This window comes from Nestor notabilis, unplaced genomic scaffold (genome assembly GCF_000696875.1).
Source record: "Nestor notabilis isolate BGI_N333 unplaced genomic scaffold, ASM69687v1 Scaffold36522, whole genome shotgun sequence".
NCBI lineage: Eukaryota > Metazoa > Chordata > Aves > Psittaciformes > Psittacidae > Nestor > Nestor notabilis.
The window spans coordinates 1-14045 of NW_009918489.1; the positions used below are offsets into that span (position 1 = coordinate 1).

General features: G+C 37.5%; 1 protein-coding gene across 1 annotated transcript; it reads left to right on the forward strand.

Annotated features, from left to right (window-relative positions):
• Window positions 1–117: 117 nt before the first annotated feature.
• LOC104401975 (uncharacterized protein KIAA1109-like) lies at window positions 118–13933 on the forward strand (the record flags this gene model as incomplete). Its single annotated transcript, XM_010009724.1, has 16 exons — window positions 118–257; window positions 1311–1512; window positions 1912–2115; window positions 2230–2409; window positions 3324–3461; window positions 3809–4066; window positions 5205–5355; window positions 5634–5791; window positions 6313–6505; window positions 6697–6914; window positions 7431–7682; window positions 8257–8460; window positions 9578–9772; window positions 10625–10759; window positions 12178–12343; window positions 13239–13933. Coding segments are annotated over 16 exons (3011 nt in total), but the record flags the coding sequence as incomplete, so codon positions are not given.
• Between the last annotated feature and the right edge of the window lie 112 nt (window positions 13934–14045).

Consider the following 14045-nt stretch of genomic DNA (forward strand, 5'->3'; position numbering starts at 1 on the left):
ATCAAATTGATGTCTCTCCAATTGTAGTCTAGTACTCTTTTTCTTCTCTTCTGGTGATATTAGGCTGCTCTTCCATTTAAATTCCACTTTCTAATGAGGTCTTGTACTTGTTAATAGCTGTTAGTTCACAGGATGAAGATATGGGACAGTTCGATATGCAAGATCCCTTAGAGGAGTCCACAACATCATTAGTATCATCCTCAACATCAGCATATTCATCCTTCCCTGTAGATGTGGTGGTTTATGTACGAGTTCAGGTGAGTGACATTTCAGCTCAGCATTCAATATAGTAAGTAACAGTCACAGTCTTTGAGACCAATACATGTTTCTAAGTTTGCTTTTTAAAAAAATAAAGAATATTTCAAGTGTCCTTTCTGAGATGCTGATGTCTATTGTGATGATAAAGTAGGACTTATTTCAGCAGAAGTTATGACATATTTTAGTCCCAAGAAGACCAAAGAAATGAGCAACTTTGGGAAGTCACAGAAGTTCTGAGCATTTTTAATCATTACTTCTTCCCTGTGTCTTCTGGACTTTTTGTGAAAGTATCTTCCATAACTAGTATTTTTATCCACTGCTTATAGGTACCATTACAAAACAAAAATAGTAATTAAAGATTTTCTCAGTTTATATGGAAAATGTAGAAATGTATGGTCATCCTCTACAAGGCAGCATTCGTACTGCTTAATATTTGATGTGTCTGGGTTTTTTATATGTGTTAAGAGAGAAAAGTGCTACCACATTGTTATTCAGAGCACCGGAGCTTGATCTTAATGTTGGCTCAAACAACATTTTTTCTTGGTATAAATTTGGTTATGTTCCCAAATTGAACAACACATTCTAACAGATGCTGGGGTTTTTTTAAATGCCTGTGAAAGTTTATCACAACAATCTGTAGCCTCTCTCAGCTTTTACTTGCAATCTCATCTGGCCAAGAATGTAGTAAGGGGAGCTGAGGCTTTCAGCATCAGCTCAAATGATTCTGTATAGTTCTTGCATGAGATGAGCTATGAACTGACTTGGGGAGGAAGAAGAAAGAGGGACATACATATCTTCTGTTGCATCCAGGCTTCTTGTGTCTAAGTTTTCCAAAAACTCGTCCAGATAATAGCCCTGGTGTTGGAGGGATTGCCTCCGATCAATTTATCTATATCAACTTGCATACAGTTATCTTAGTAATTCTAAAACCAGTCTGAAAAGGCTGTAATTTGTTTAGATTTAAATGCATAGCACTTTAGAAGCCAAATTTGGGATGGTTTTAGCCTTTCCTATTTGTTTACTGAATGCTTTATATTCTTTCTGTCTTCCAGCCTTCTCAAATCAAGTTCAGTTGCTTGCCAGTATCAAGAGTTGAATGCATGCTGAAATTGCCTTCCCTGGATCTTGTTTTCTCTTCAAACCGAGGAGAACTGGAAACATTAGGCACAACATACCTGTCAGAAAATGTGTCAGTTGGTGTCAGTACTTCACAGAGTGGCTCAAAGAATTCAGTTAATAAATCTGGAGCACCAGGTAATATGTATATATGAATGTGTATACTATATAGAGCTTGTAGCATAAATAAATATAATGTTGTTGTCTAAAATTAGAGCAGAAGATAAGCTTTTACATACCTTAAGGCTAGGCTTTTATGTATTAGTGAGTTCAGTGGGATTTCTTCATGTATGTTTCCTGTAAAAGCTGGCACAGATGCAGTACATTGGAGTTTTTCTTACACTGGTTAAGCAGTTATCTCTTACAAAAGATTAGCCTCAACACATAGAGTATTAAAGCTACATTGCTGCAAATTATGCAAAAAAATTTGATGTGCATTTGGTCTGTTTAGTATTGCTGTTAACAGTCAGTATTATTTCATATTTGAAAATGCTTTTGTACTAAAACTAACTTTTGCCAAAAAAAATTTGACTTCAGGTTCCTCACCTGGCCTAGGCAGCCCTCTTGGCAGAACACGGCACAGCAGCAGTCAGTCAGACTTGACTACTTCTAGTAGCAGCTCTTCAGGCCTGAGCTTTACTGCCTGCATGTCTGATTTCTCCCTCTATGTGTTCCATCCATACGGAGCTGGAAAACAGAAATCTGCTGTTACTGTTCTAACCCCTGGATCAGGAGCCTTAGGTACAGACAAGTTTTTGTTTGCTCAGATGAACACTGATTAAGTTTGGCATGATTTTCTGAACTGAAGATTTGAAAAGGTCACAGAAGATTAAGCTTTTGCCTTTCTATTTCTAGGTAATGTGGATGAGGAGCCAACTTCAGTCACTGGCCGGAAGGATTCTTTGAGCATTAATCTTGAGTTTGTGAAAGTCAGCCTGTCACGAATAAGGCGTTCAGGAGGTTCCTCCTTTTTTGAGAGTCAGTCTGCAAGCAAAGCTACCAGCAAGATAGATACTACATTGATAAACATATCTGGTAAATGCTTGTATCATTTTAATCCCATCTATTCACCTAATAGAGAACTGCTGTTCCAGTAATAGACTTTATTCTCAGTAGCTTTTTGTAGATTTTACATGAGAACTGTCTAATAGAAGGATGTTGTAAAATATTTGCTCTTTGCGTGAAGTAGGGATTGATACATTAAAGTTTAATGGTACTTGGAGTACCTATTGGCGGATGCACCTTTTTAGCCTCCTGATTTATTTAACTAAATGGGCTTGCTCAGACAGCTGAATCTCCTAGATCACAAGCTACTTCGTATTCTTCATTATCTCCTTTTTTTTTTTTAAATTCTGATGTTTGCTGTGTGTTGCTGTCTTCATTCCGGCTGCACTGCTGCATGTCTCATTTGGTAATACAGTTCTGTGTTACCAACTGTCCAATTTCACCACTTTGCCACCTGGTGTCTGTGAAGCTACGGTGGGTGAGAGCTAGATTCCTGAATACTCCAGGAACCTTGAAGTAAAAGTGGGATTTAAAAATGTATTATTTATTTATTTTACCCTATTGCACAGGGGAACCTGACTTCCTGGGCAAACAGCAGAATGGTTGTGATTAATCTGCTGTTAAAGCCCTCAGATGAAGAATCTGAGGTACATACAACACAAGTAGGACCCAACAGCAGTTATATTCGTAGGTTCCATCTTGCCTTTATGAAGTGTGTTTGTAGCTAATACTGGATTTGGACAAATGGCAACATCTCAGAAAAACTATTTTTTCATTTGTTGTGGTTTAAGCGCTGAACCCAGGACATCATTACAGCAAAGGCTGTACTACTACGTGTGAAGAAGTATTTGATGACTATATTGAATACCTTTTAATTACAATTGGTTACCAAAACCTGTTACTACTGAAAGTTTACAGCTGTGTGTCTATTCTTTCTTTTTCAGCTGTCTGTGATATAGGATCTGCTTCTTTTAAATACGATATGCGCCGACTCAGTGAGATTCTAGCCTTTCCAAGGGCTTGGTACAGGAGAAGCATTGCTAGACGGCTTTTCCTGGGTGATCAGACAATAAACTTGCCAGGTAAGATACTGCTTCTTAACATGAAAACCCTCTTTTTACAAGGGATTATAGTAGGAATTTTATAAACATGTATTACTTGTGTATTATTACATATATGACTACATAGAAATGTATTACAATTTACTCCACATGCAGGCACTCTAATAAGCTTAATAATAAACTCCTAGAAAGAAGAAATAGAAAATTTCTGAAATAGGTCATTGAATTAATCAAAGAGCTTATATTAATACAATAGAAAATCTTCAGTTATGATAAATGAAGTGTATTTCTTAGTATATGGGAGAATATTGTTAAACAAAAATTAAATAGTTTTTCTGCCTTTCATGTGCTGCTTCTTTCTCTAGTAGCATCGGGTCCTGGAACACCGGATTCGATTGAAGGGGTAAGCCAGCATCTTTCTCCTGAATCATCAAGGAAAGCATACTGTAGAACGTGGGAGCAGCCCTGCCAATCTGCTTCATTTACACACATGGCACAGTCACCTAATGTTTTTAATGAACATAATGCAAACAGCAGTATGTCACCTGGGACAGCATCTCATAGCTTAAAGTCTCCAGCCGTAACAAGATCCAGGAGCGTGTCTGACTCTTCAGTGCCTCAGAGAGGTTAGTTGGCAATGATTTCTTTAGGTTTTTAAAGTATTTCCATCAGTTGTATGAAAAAACTATGTCATTGTTGCTTTGTAGAAAACAATCATAAAATACTGTTTTCCACTGTGCCTGGGAGTGGAGAGTCAATGCCTTAGAGAAAGGAAAATGGCTGAAATGGATGAATCAAAGTGTAGTTTGTTAGCATGTTTCCTGTAAAATTGCAGTTTCTTTTACTAGAGCAGGAGTTGTTTAGCTGGAATAAGCTGGAGCACTCATCTAAATTTGATTGCATTATCATCTTCTTGGCGCTCTATCCTCATCCAAGCAATTACGACCCTCTTAGCAGAGGGTCAATATCACAGTTCACAGGTGAGGTCAGTTACTTGGTTTCATCTGAGACACTGTGCTCATACTGAGAGGTCTAAATAAGTGTAATCTCCATATCAGAAATAAAGAAACTTTTACTTTCTTTTACTACAAATGTTACTGTATTGTTTCTTAGAGCAGTGTAACAGTGGCTGTATGGAATACTTACGGCATTAGATATAGATAGGAGATTTAGAAGTATGAAGCTTATTTTAGTCCAGAAAAAAAAGACAGTTATTCTATCTATTTAGAATGCAAGCAAGATGTTACATATGAACAGTTTTTAAGGGAAGACACAGTTGGAAAAGGACCTATGGCTGGTAGAATGGCACTACTGATAGGAAATGTAATTTTGCACAGGTTTATAGGAGTATTGACAGGATTTTTGTGAAAAGAGCAAGGAAAACTCTAATACTTTGGAAATTCTGACTTGGCACTTGTGCAAATAACTGCTACCTGAATACTCAAATACTAATAATTCACTTTCTGAATACACTCATATTTTTAAACAGCTAAGTAATTTAAAATATGCTCTTGCATGACTGACTGGAAATGAAAAATCATTTTCTCTTAAATATACTAGTTAAAATAAATGTGTAAAATAAACCAATTTCTATGACAACTAAAGCAATGCATTCTACAAATCCTCTAGTCGTACTTATCCTCTCTAGTAATTTTGTGGAGCTCCTTAAATATGGTCTTAGTCTGCCCTTTTGTAATATGTACAATTGCCAGTTTTTCCTAGTGTGTGGAATAATTTAGATTTTTATCTACTTTTTTTGTTTAGATACTCTCTCAAAAACATCAACTCCATTTAATAAGTCAAATAAAGCTGGAAGCCAGCAAGGAACGCCATGGGAAACACTGGTTGTATTTGCTATGAACTTAAAACAATTAAATGTTCAAATGAATATGAGCAATGTAATGGGCAATACTACGTAAGTATAAAACAAGATCAAGCATGTTTTAACAGACGGGGGTGTGTGGTGGGGGGTGGGGGGTGTCCCCACAGACTGTTAACAGCCTCTTGTCTTCTAGTTTTACAATCCTAACTTCTTCAGTTTTGAACTGTGAAGCCCCTCATGAATACTGGTAGATGCTTAATCCTGAAGTCTCATATGCGTACACCATGTTATTTAACCCTTTTCTAGTATATAATTTTGAATTTCTCTTTTGACAGCCTGAAAATTGTTGTCTGTTTTCATGTCTGTTCCAGGTGGACCACCAGTGGTTTGAAAAGCCAGGGTCGTCTCTCTGTGGGTAGTAGCAGAGATCGAGAAATTAGCATGTCTGTTGGCTTGGGAAGATCACAGTTGGACTCCAGAGGAGGAGTTGTTGGAGGTACCATAGATGTTAATACCCTGGAAATGGTGGGTAAGTTGGAAAGCTGCCTGGTATTAACATAGGCTTCAGACAATAAATGTGAAAAACTAAAGAAAATACACAGTACCTTGCTTTGTGAACCTGCTAGTATATAAAACCTTTGCATTTCTGCTTGTGCATTCTGACTATGTAACACACCTTGAATTGGAGGGATGCCTTCTGCACAGGGGCTGATTGAGTCTCATGGCTGCTCTAAAATTCCACTGGTTGGGCAACCCTCCAGCTCCCTTCAGCTGTCTGGACAGATGGCAACTGAAACATTTTTATAGCATTTCATCTGCTCCTAGGATTTTACAAGTGCTTATGGCCTGGGAAATGCAAACCTGGCTTTGGAAAGAGGTTTGGTGTTCTGGCACTACACCTGAGTCATGACTGCCGCCATGCATCTGGAAAAAGCAGTGCTTTCTCAGTCCCTCTGTATCATGTGGATGGATAAGGGTGATAATCGCTGGAAAAACTGGTTTTCTTCTATTTTAATGCTGTATTTCTGTTCTGCTTTGGTTCTGTTTCAGCTCATATTTCTGAGCACCCAAATCAACAGCCCAGTCATAAAATTCAAATTACCATGGGTTCTACTGAAGCACGTGTTGACTATATGGGGTCCAGTATCCTAATGGGAATCTTCAGTAATGCTGATCTGAAACTACAGGATGAATGGAAAATTAATCTATATAATGCTTTGGACTCAAGTATCTCTGATAAAAGGTAATACTGCTTCATGTGTTTAAAATATATAATGTTTAATAAGGTCAAATTCTGCCTATATATCTTCTGTCCAGTATTGCTAACCAAACATGTAAGCATCTGCTAGAAAACAAAGGGTTCATTTGTGGTATTCTTCATTGTCAGTAGGAAGTAGATTAACTGCTAATGCTCTTGTTGGTTTTAATATCTAGTGAGATATTTGTCCATGGGGACTTGAAATGGGATATCTTCCAAGTTATGATTTCAAGATCAACTACACCAGACCTGATAAAAATAGGAATGAAACTCCAGGAGTTCTTTACTCAGCAGTTTGATACAAGCAAGCGAGCACTGTCCACTTGGGGACCTGTTCCTTATCTCCCCCCCAAGACAATGGCCAACAACTTGGAGAGAAGCTCACATGAGCAATGTAAGTGGTACAAAAAATAGTATACTTCCCAAGTAGTATGTTATAATTGCAAAATTTCCTCTGATTAACTTTATACATGGAAGTATATCTATTTGACTTGAAATAGTTTCTTCATTTCCACATTTCTTCATTCATTTCTTCATTTTTCTTCTACATTTTTGCCAGTTTCAAGCTATTTCAGTAGAGTTGAAAGTTTTCAAAGTCTATTTCATAAAAAAACCAAAACCCAAACATTTCTAATTTGAGTAGCAGTGGAAGTGTGATGTTATACTTTCTATTAATCATGAGCTGAAACCGTAATTTGTCAGTTCACAATGAGTCAATGATTTCCAAGTATGCTCATTCAGGTACTCTTAAGCTACAACCACCTTAGGTCACAAAAATGAAACAGTGTCATGAAATAGATTAGAAAATACCACTCATAATTTCATGTTTTATTAAAAATATAAATATAGCAGCTATCTTTTCTGCAGCTTTTTCTCTTTACTGACGTTTGTTCTCACTGTTTATTTCTAGTTTTGGATGCAGCCCATCATCGCCACTGGCCAGGAGTTTTGAAAGTGGTATCGGGGTGCCATATATCCTTATTTCAGATGCCATTGCCAGAAGATGGAATGCAATTTGGAGGATCCATGAGTCTTCATGGAAACCATATGACGCTGGCTTGTTTTCATGGACCCAACTTCCGCTCAAAATCGTGGGCCTTATTTCACCTGGAAGAACCCAATATTGCATTTTGGACAGAAGCCCAGAAAGTTTGGGAAGATGGTAATTTAAACCATTTCCTCACTTCTCTAAATTCCTTTAAGAGAGTTTTAAGAATGTATTGATGTATTAAGAATGATACGTAAGAAGAAATCAAAGAAAAACTTATTTTCTTTCAGTCTGAATCAAGATTATTTCCCCAAAATATACCACGTACCTAAAGTAATCATGTTCCCTCTCCACCTTTACCTCAGTTTGCTTTATTTCTGGAATAACGCAAAGTATGTTTTCAAATGCAGTAGATATGTCCCTGATAATACAGCTACAAAGTGGACTGTCTGCCTTGTTAATTGCATGTCCCTGTTCATGTAGTCCCTTGTTTCTGTATGATGAATTTTGATGGCCTTATTGCTTATATCTGCCTTTATATTAAGAAGTTTTTACTCTCTGTAGCGACTGAGGATTTAATTTTTCTGTTGTTTGCAAGCTTTTTATCAGTTTTTAATGCCACTGGTGTACTAATTATTCCTGTTAAATACCTTTGCAAGGAGAGCAGAGTAAGGGGAAAAATCCTACTACCCCTTACCAATTTGTTTTTTCTCTCTTTCACGCCATGCTGCCCACACCTTCAATGCAGGTACTAGCGAACACTCCACATATATTGTGCAAACCCTGGACTTTCATTTGGGCCATAACACTATGGTCACCAAACCATGTGGAGCCCTCGAAAGCCCGATGGCGACAATCACAAAGATAACAAGGCGCCGCCATGATAACCCCCCGCATGGAGTTGCCAGTGTGAAAGAGTGGTTCAATTACGTTACAGCCACAAGGAATGAAGGTGAGGTCCATGTTCATTGAGTCTGGGGATGGGTCTGCTTGCCAGGCAGTACAGACAGTGCTGTTTAAAAGCTGCTAAATTTCAAGTGGGCTGCAGAGAGAAAGGAATTTGAACTAATGGAAGTTGTTTCTTCTTGAGAATCTTATGATGAACTGTGGAGTAAGAAGAATAGCAATATGCTGAACAGGTGAAGTGTTACTGAGCAAAGTCCTTTCTCAAACTGTGCAGAAATGCCAAAATGTTCTGTTAAGTGTATAGGACACTTATGTATCTGGCACTGCAGTAGTACTAGTCATCTTTGACTAGATGCAAGAAGTTGCTGTTTCATTCACAAACCATAGCATCAGTAGATGGTAGCAACACAATTTCTGTGAAAGGGTGAATAGCAGAATGTAAAATATAGTGAGAAAGGAGCAGGCATAGCTCCTTGAAAAATAAAAATTGAGGTGATTGATATACAAATATTTATTCCTTTTGAAAGAGACAACAGGATGCAGTGATTGAAGTTCACAAACAGAGGCGCTGTCTGTGAGTTGGTTTTATGTAGCCTGTTTTGCTACATCTGGAGCATTTAACTATAGAAACACTAACATGTAATTGTTTGATCATTTGTAGCCATGCTTTTGAGAGCAGGGTTAAGGATATAATCTTCTTAATAATCATACACCAGCTTTTTTTTTTTTGCATTGAAATAATAACTTTTCTTTGCCCTTTTGTCAGAATTTTAACAACTGAAAACATTTAAATGATGTTGCATATATACTATGGTAAATGTCTTGTGACAAAGTTGGATTCCTGGTCAACAATGATTTCTGACAGCAATGCTACCTCAGTGAATTTAGGTGTTACTTGTATTAATCAGAAACACTTATCTTTGTTTTAAGAACTACTTGTATTTTCAAACACAAAGGGCACATTTTGGACCCATACAGTCTGTACCTCACTTAACTGAAAGCTCACTATGAGAAGAGAGTTGTGACAGGGTGGTGAGGTGGATGGAACTTGGACTTAAAGCACCTAGGATTCTTAGAAGTGAAAATTTGTCACCTTCTGTGCTGACAAGAATGTTTTTTACATAAAGACTACTGAGTTCATGCATTTCCCATTGTCCATGTAGAGTTAAACCTGCTGCGAAATGTCGATGCGAACAACCCAGAGAGCAGCACGACCGTGAAAAGCTCAAGCTTGCTAAGTGGATTCAGAGGTGGCTCCAGTTACAACCATGAAACTGAAACCATCTTTGCACTGCCAAGGATGCAGCTGGATTTTAAATCTATTCATGTTCAAGAGCCCCAAGAGCCTTCATTACAAGGTGCGGTAAATATAACTTGTTTTTTTCTTGATCTAAAGCTATGTTTCATAAATGAGGTGTTAAGTACAAAGCTACTCTGCTGATAAGACAAGAGGATTTAGTCTGAGAATTACTGCAGATTTGCAAGAAAGGATAACATTTCGTAATAAAATGTGGAGGAAACTGTTGAGAGAGCAAAGATCTAGTCCAGAGACTGGTCACTATAGAAAAAACTTACTAAGAGAAATTAACATGAATATTTCAGGTAGGTTGGCTGGTTTTCTTCTTTTTATTAAAATGTTAAAAGGGAGGGCCCCTTTGAAAGAGAGACTATGAGATGGGAACCTAAATTTTATGCTTGTTTTCAAAATAATCAGATTGCAATTGGAACTGGTGAGAAATAAGACTTCTGAAGATGTAAGACATTAATGTACATGTTTATCTTGGCTGAGCTGTGGTTTTCCTTCATACCTGATCCTGCCTAATACTGCTAGATAAGCCAACCTGTTGGGGTTTGGTTAACTGTTTTTTCAATAGCCAAACTAGAAAAATCTGCTACCAGCTTTTCTTACTAAATCGTGCATTGACAGCATAGCATAAGCTAGTGATACTGCTTTAGGTTGGCTTTCCACATTGAGGGGTGATCAAGGTTGCTGTATCATAGTATGTCTTTATTTTTAGCATCTTTCATAAACTATCAGAAGTTATTTGGATTGTGCTAAACACAGCTGTTAATTGTGGTCCTCTCTTTTGAGTCTCTGGTTCACTAAGAGCAATGTGATTTTTCAAATTATTTGTATTCAAAATCTGTGTATTTTTATGTATACTGTATGTGCCTACAAGTGTATTGATACTATTTTTATCTGGCTGTAGATACAAGTGTTAAACCAAAGGTGGAATGCAGTGTGGTAACTGAATTTACAGACCATATTTGTGTAACAATGGATGCTGAGTTGATTATGTTTCTGCATGACTTGGTATCTGCTTATCTAAAAGAAAAAGAAAAAGGTAAGTTGCTGTTCATGAGGCAACACTCATCTGACAATCTGCAGTTTTCATACTATTTGACAGTAAATATATTAATACTTTTTAATAAAGGTTTGGTTCAAGAAATACTTGAGCTCATTTTAAGTCAAGCTCCTGTAAGACTGGAAGCAGAGTAGTTGCATGCAAACTTACAAACATCGTTGTGTCACTGTGTTGACATGCCACCTCTGTGCAGGGAGCTGTACTGATATCTCTGTGGCACTTCACTACACTGTGTAGGTACATCAGGTTGCTCAAAACCAACTTGACTACCTCCAGTGCAGCACCTACGTGCAGTATGCTGCAGAGAACAGACATGCTCCTGGATTTCTGTTCCTTCCCCACTACTGATGAGCTTGTGTGAGTTTTTCTAAGTCATAATCTTGCTCCTATTTTGACACTCGGTGTGTAATGTAACTTCCTTTTTGTAAATGGTATATGCAGATTACAACTGTTTTAGGAAGCTACATTGCTTTTATTACAGTCTTTTCATCAATGGAGTTTCTTCCCAGATATGCATTTTTCTGACTTCAGAAATGCTCACCACTTTACTGAGTCACCTGTTCTGCTGTGTGCGTGGGATTGTGCTGTGCATAGTTGTCTGCATTGATTACTGAACTGTATAGAAAATGTAACATTTGTTAGTGTGATGTAATGTGATGTATAAATGTAACACATGACGTAGAACACATTGAGTGTTTTGAAGGTTTGTTTTCCTAACTAAGCATGTAAGTACCCGTTTACATGTAGTTATGTACAAGAGAGCTAAGAGTGCTTCCTAAAAGCACTTTAAAGTGTCTAACAGGTGCAGAATCTAAAGGGGAAGATAACTATTTTTGGTAGAAGTTTGTAAAAAAGTTTGTTTTCAAGTTATTCCATCCAAATTCACAGATTCGTTTTTATTTTTTAAAATATGTTGGATGAAGGAGAAGGAGGTGCTGTTGCTTTTCTGTATGCCAGGACTTAAACTTAAGTAAGAGTTGGGTTCTCGTGCCTTTGATGCCTTTGGACAAAGATTTAGATTAACTGTTCCCCCTCCTCAGAGACTACTCTGTCAGTCTAAAAAAAATATTCTAAACTAGGAGTGTGTCTGAATTTTGCTTATGGAATCTAGTATGTTTTGTTGAATGCCATGATGAATTTGAAAGCAAGGCCTGGTATACGGATGCTTTAGGCTGGCAGAGAGAAAGGAGAATCCCACATTCCAGTGTCTCTTACAGTTTTTGTAGGGTTTTTTCTTACCAGCACTTGGACCAAACCAGAACTCTTTGCCAGAAATTCTGTAAAACTGAGCCACAAGGTGGTTCTCACTTTGTTTTATTTAATGATGTTACAAAGAGAATTCAAGTGAGATGCTTGTGACTGACGGGTGTGGGGTTTTTCCTCTCTCCGTTTTGTAGCAATCTTCCCTCCTCGCATTTTGGCTGCTCGTCCAGGACAGAAAAACTCTGTTGGTGTTCTTGAGGACAGCTCCACTGACAAGGAGGCAGAAGAAAGCATTACTTATACTACAGTTGACTGGAGAGAATTTATGTGCAATACTTGGCATTTGGAACCCACGCTCAGGTAACAAGGCTTACCTGCTATCACTTTGTGCATTTTCTCTGTGGGCTTTGTCATGCAAACAACAAGTGTTTCCAAGTTGATGCTGTTCAGCTCCAAAAAGGATTAATCGTGAGGATGCTGTTATAGATTTGCCTTTGGCTACTACTGCTGCTATGAAACATACCTGCTCTGAGACATGACAAAAGCTAGGTAACACCATTATCTATTACACCCGTTAACTTCTAGATTAGAATTTATGCAGATAAAAAACACTGTTGGAGGATCTTCACAATTAAGACACAGTAAAATTAAAGTCATTAAGAACTAGAGATTATTGTGTTTCGCTCTGTCCTACAACAGTCCATTCACTTTCTGCCATGTAGCTTTTCTCCTTAGTTTTCCATTTTTAGCATTCCAGTTCTAGTTGTTCTTTAAGCACTCACCTTAAAATAAAGCAGCACTATATTCTAGTTGCTGTATGACAGTTTAAACTTAGCACAGAAGAATAGTGTGTACAGCAGCAACTCACTGCTCTCAATACTCACTTTCAGTCACTGAAACTGACTTTTCTCTCTGTTGGGGTTTGGTTTTACTTTAACCTCTGCTGACAAGTGTTCATTCACATATAAAATACCACATCAACCAAGGCCAAACATACCTTGATAATAAACCAATTTAAACATGATATGGAGGCAGCCCAGGCTGGTTTTTTGTCTCATTTATCATCCTTTTCCTTTGAGAGGATGCTCCACTGGTGGTCTTCAGATTATGTGTATAAATTAAGTTGGAAACAATGCCTGTTGGACAGATGTTGGTCAGAAGCAACAATGGTAAAAATGGCTGTTCATGCACAGGCCAGTTGCTCTAAGTTGTATATATTTGTTATTGAGTCCCCTACTTATTGGTGGTTTTTTAGATTAATATCCTGGACTGGGAGAAAAATTGATCCTGTTGGTGTTGACTACATCCTCCAAAAGCTGGGCTTTCACCATGCAAGGACTACTATTCCGAAGTGGCTGCAGCGTGGCGTCATGGATCCTCTGGACAAAGTCTTGTCAGTCCTCATAAAGAAACTTGGTACTGCACTACAGGATGAAAAGGAGAAGAAAGGAAAAGACAAAGAAGAATACTAAAACCAGAATGTGACAGCTGTAATTCCGTTTTGATTTTATCAAAGTGGTTTATTATAAGAATTTAAATATGGTTTAAAGAGAAACCTAACAGCTTTTTGCTACTCTATTTAAAACTTACATTGTGAGTAACTGTTTACCGTGGTACATGATACCATTTCTCTATTTGAAGTTATTGCATGATGATGACCAATGTATATTCTGTGAAGGAATAGCTGGAACACTGTAAATGTGCTCCTCAGTGCCCAGTTTTATGATGTGCAATATGATTCCTGCATCTTTAAAATACTTGCAGATTAACTGTGAATTTTCATAAACTTTATTTGCCATAACACAAGCCCCTTGGTGATGTGACTGGTAATTGTCAATGTAGACTTGTGTAAATTATATATGTATATATAACTTATGAAACTGTGATTGCCTTAGTGCTAAAAATCATTACGTTTATTACACTTGTAATAAAATTTAACTACTGTACAGGGCTTTTTTTTTTGTTGTTGTTCAACGTCCTTGATTAAAAAAAAAAGAAAAGTTTAAACGTGATTTTTGCATCAAGTATCCTTCACCCGGGGCACTTCTGGCCACACGAGCGC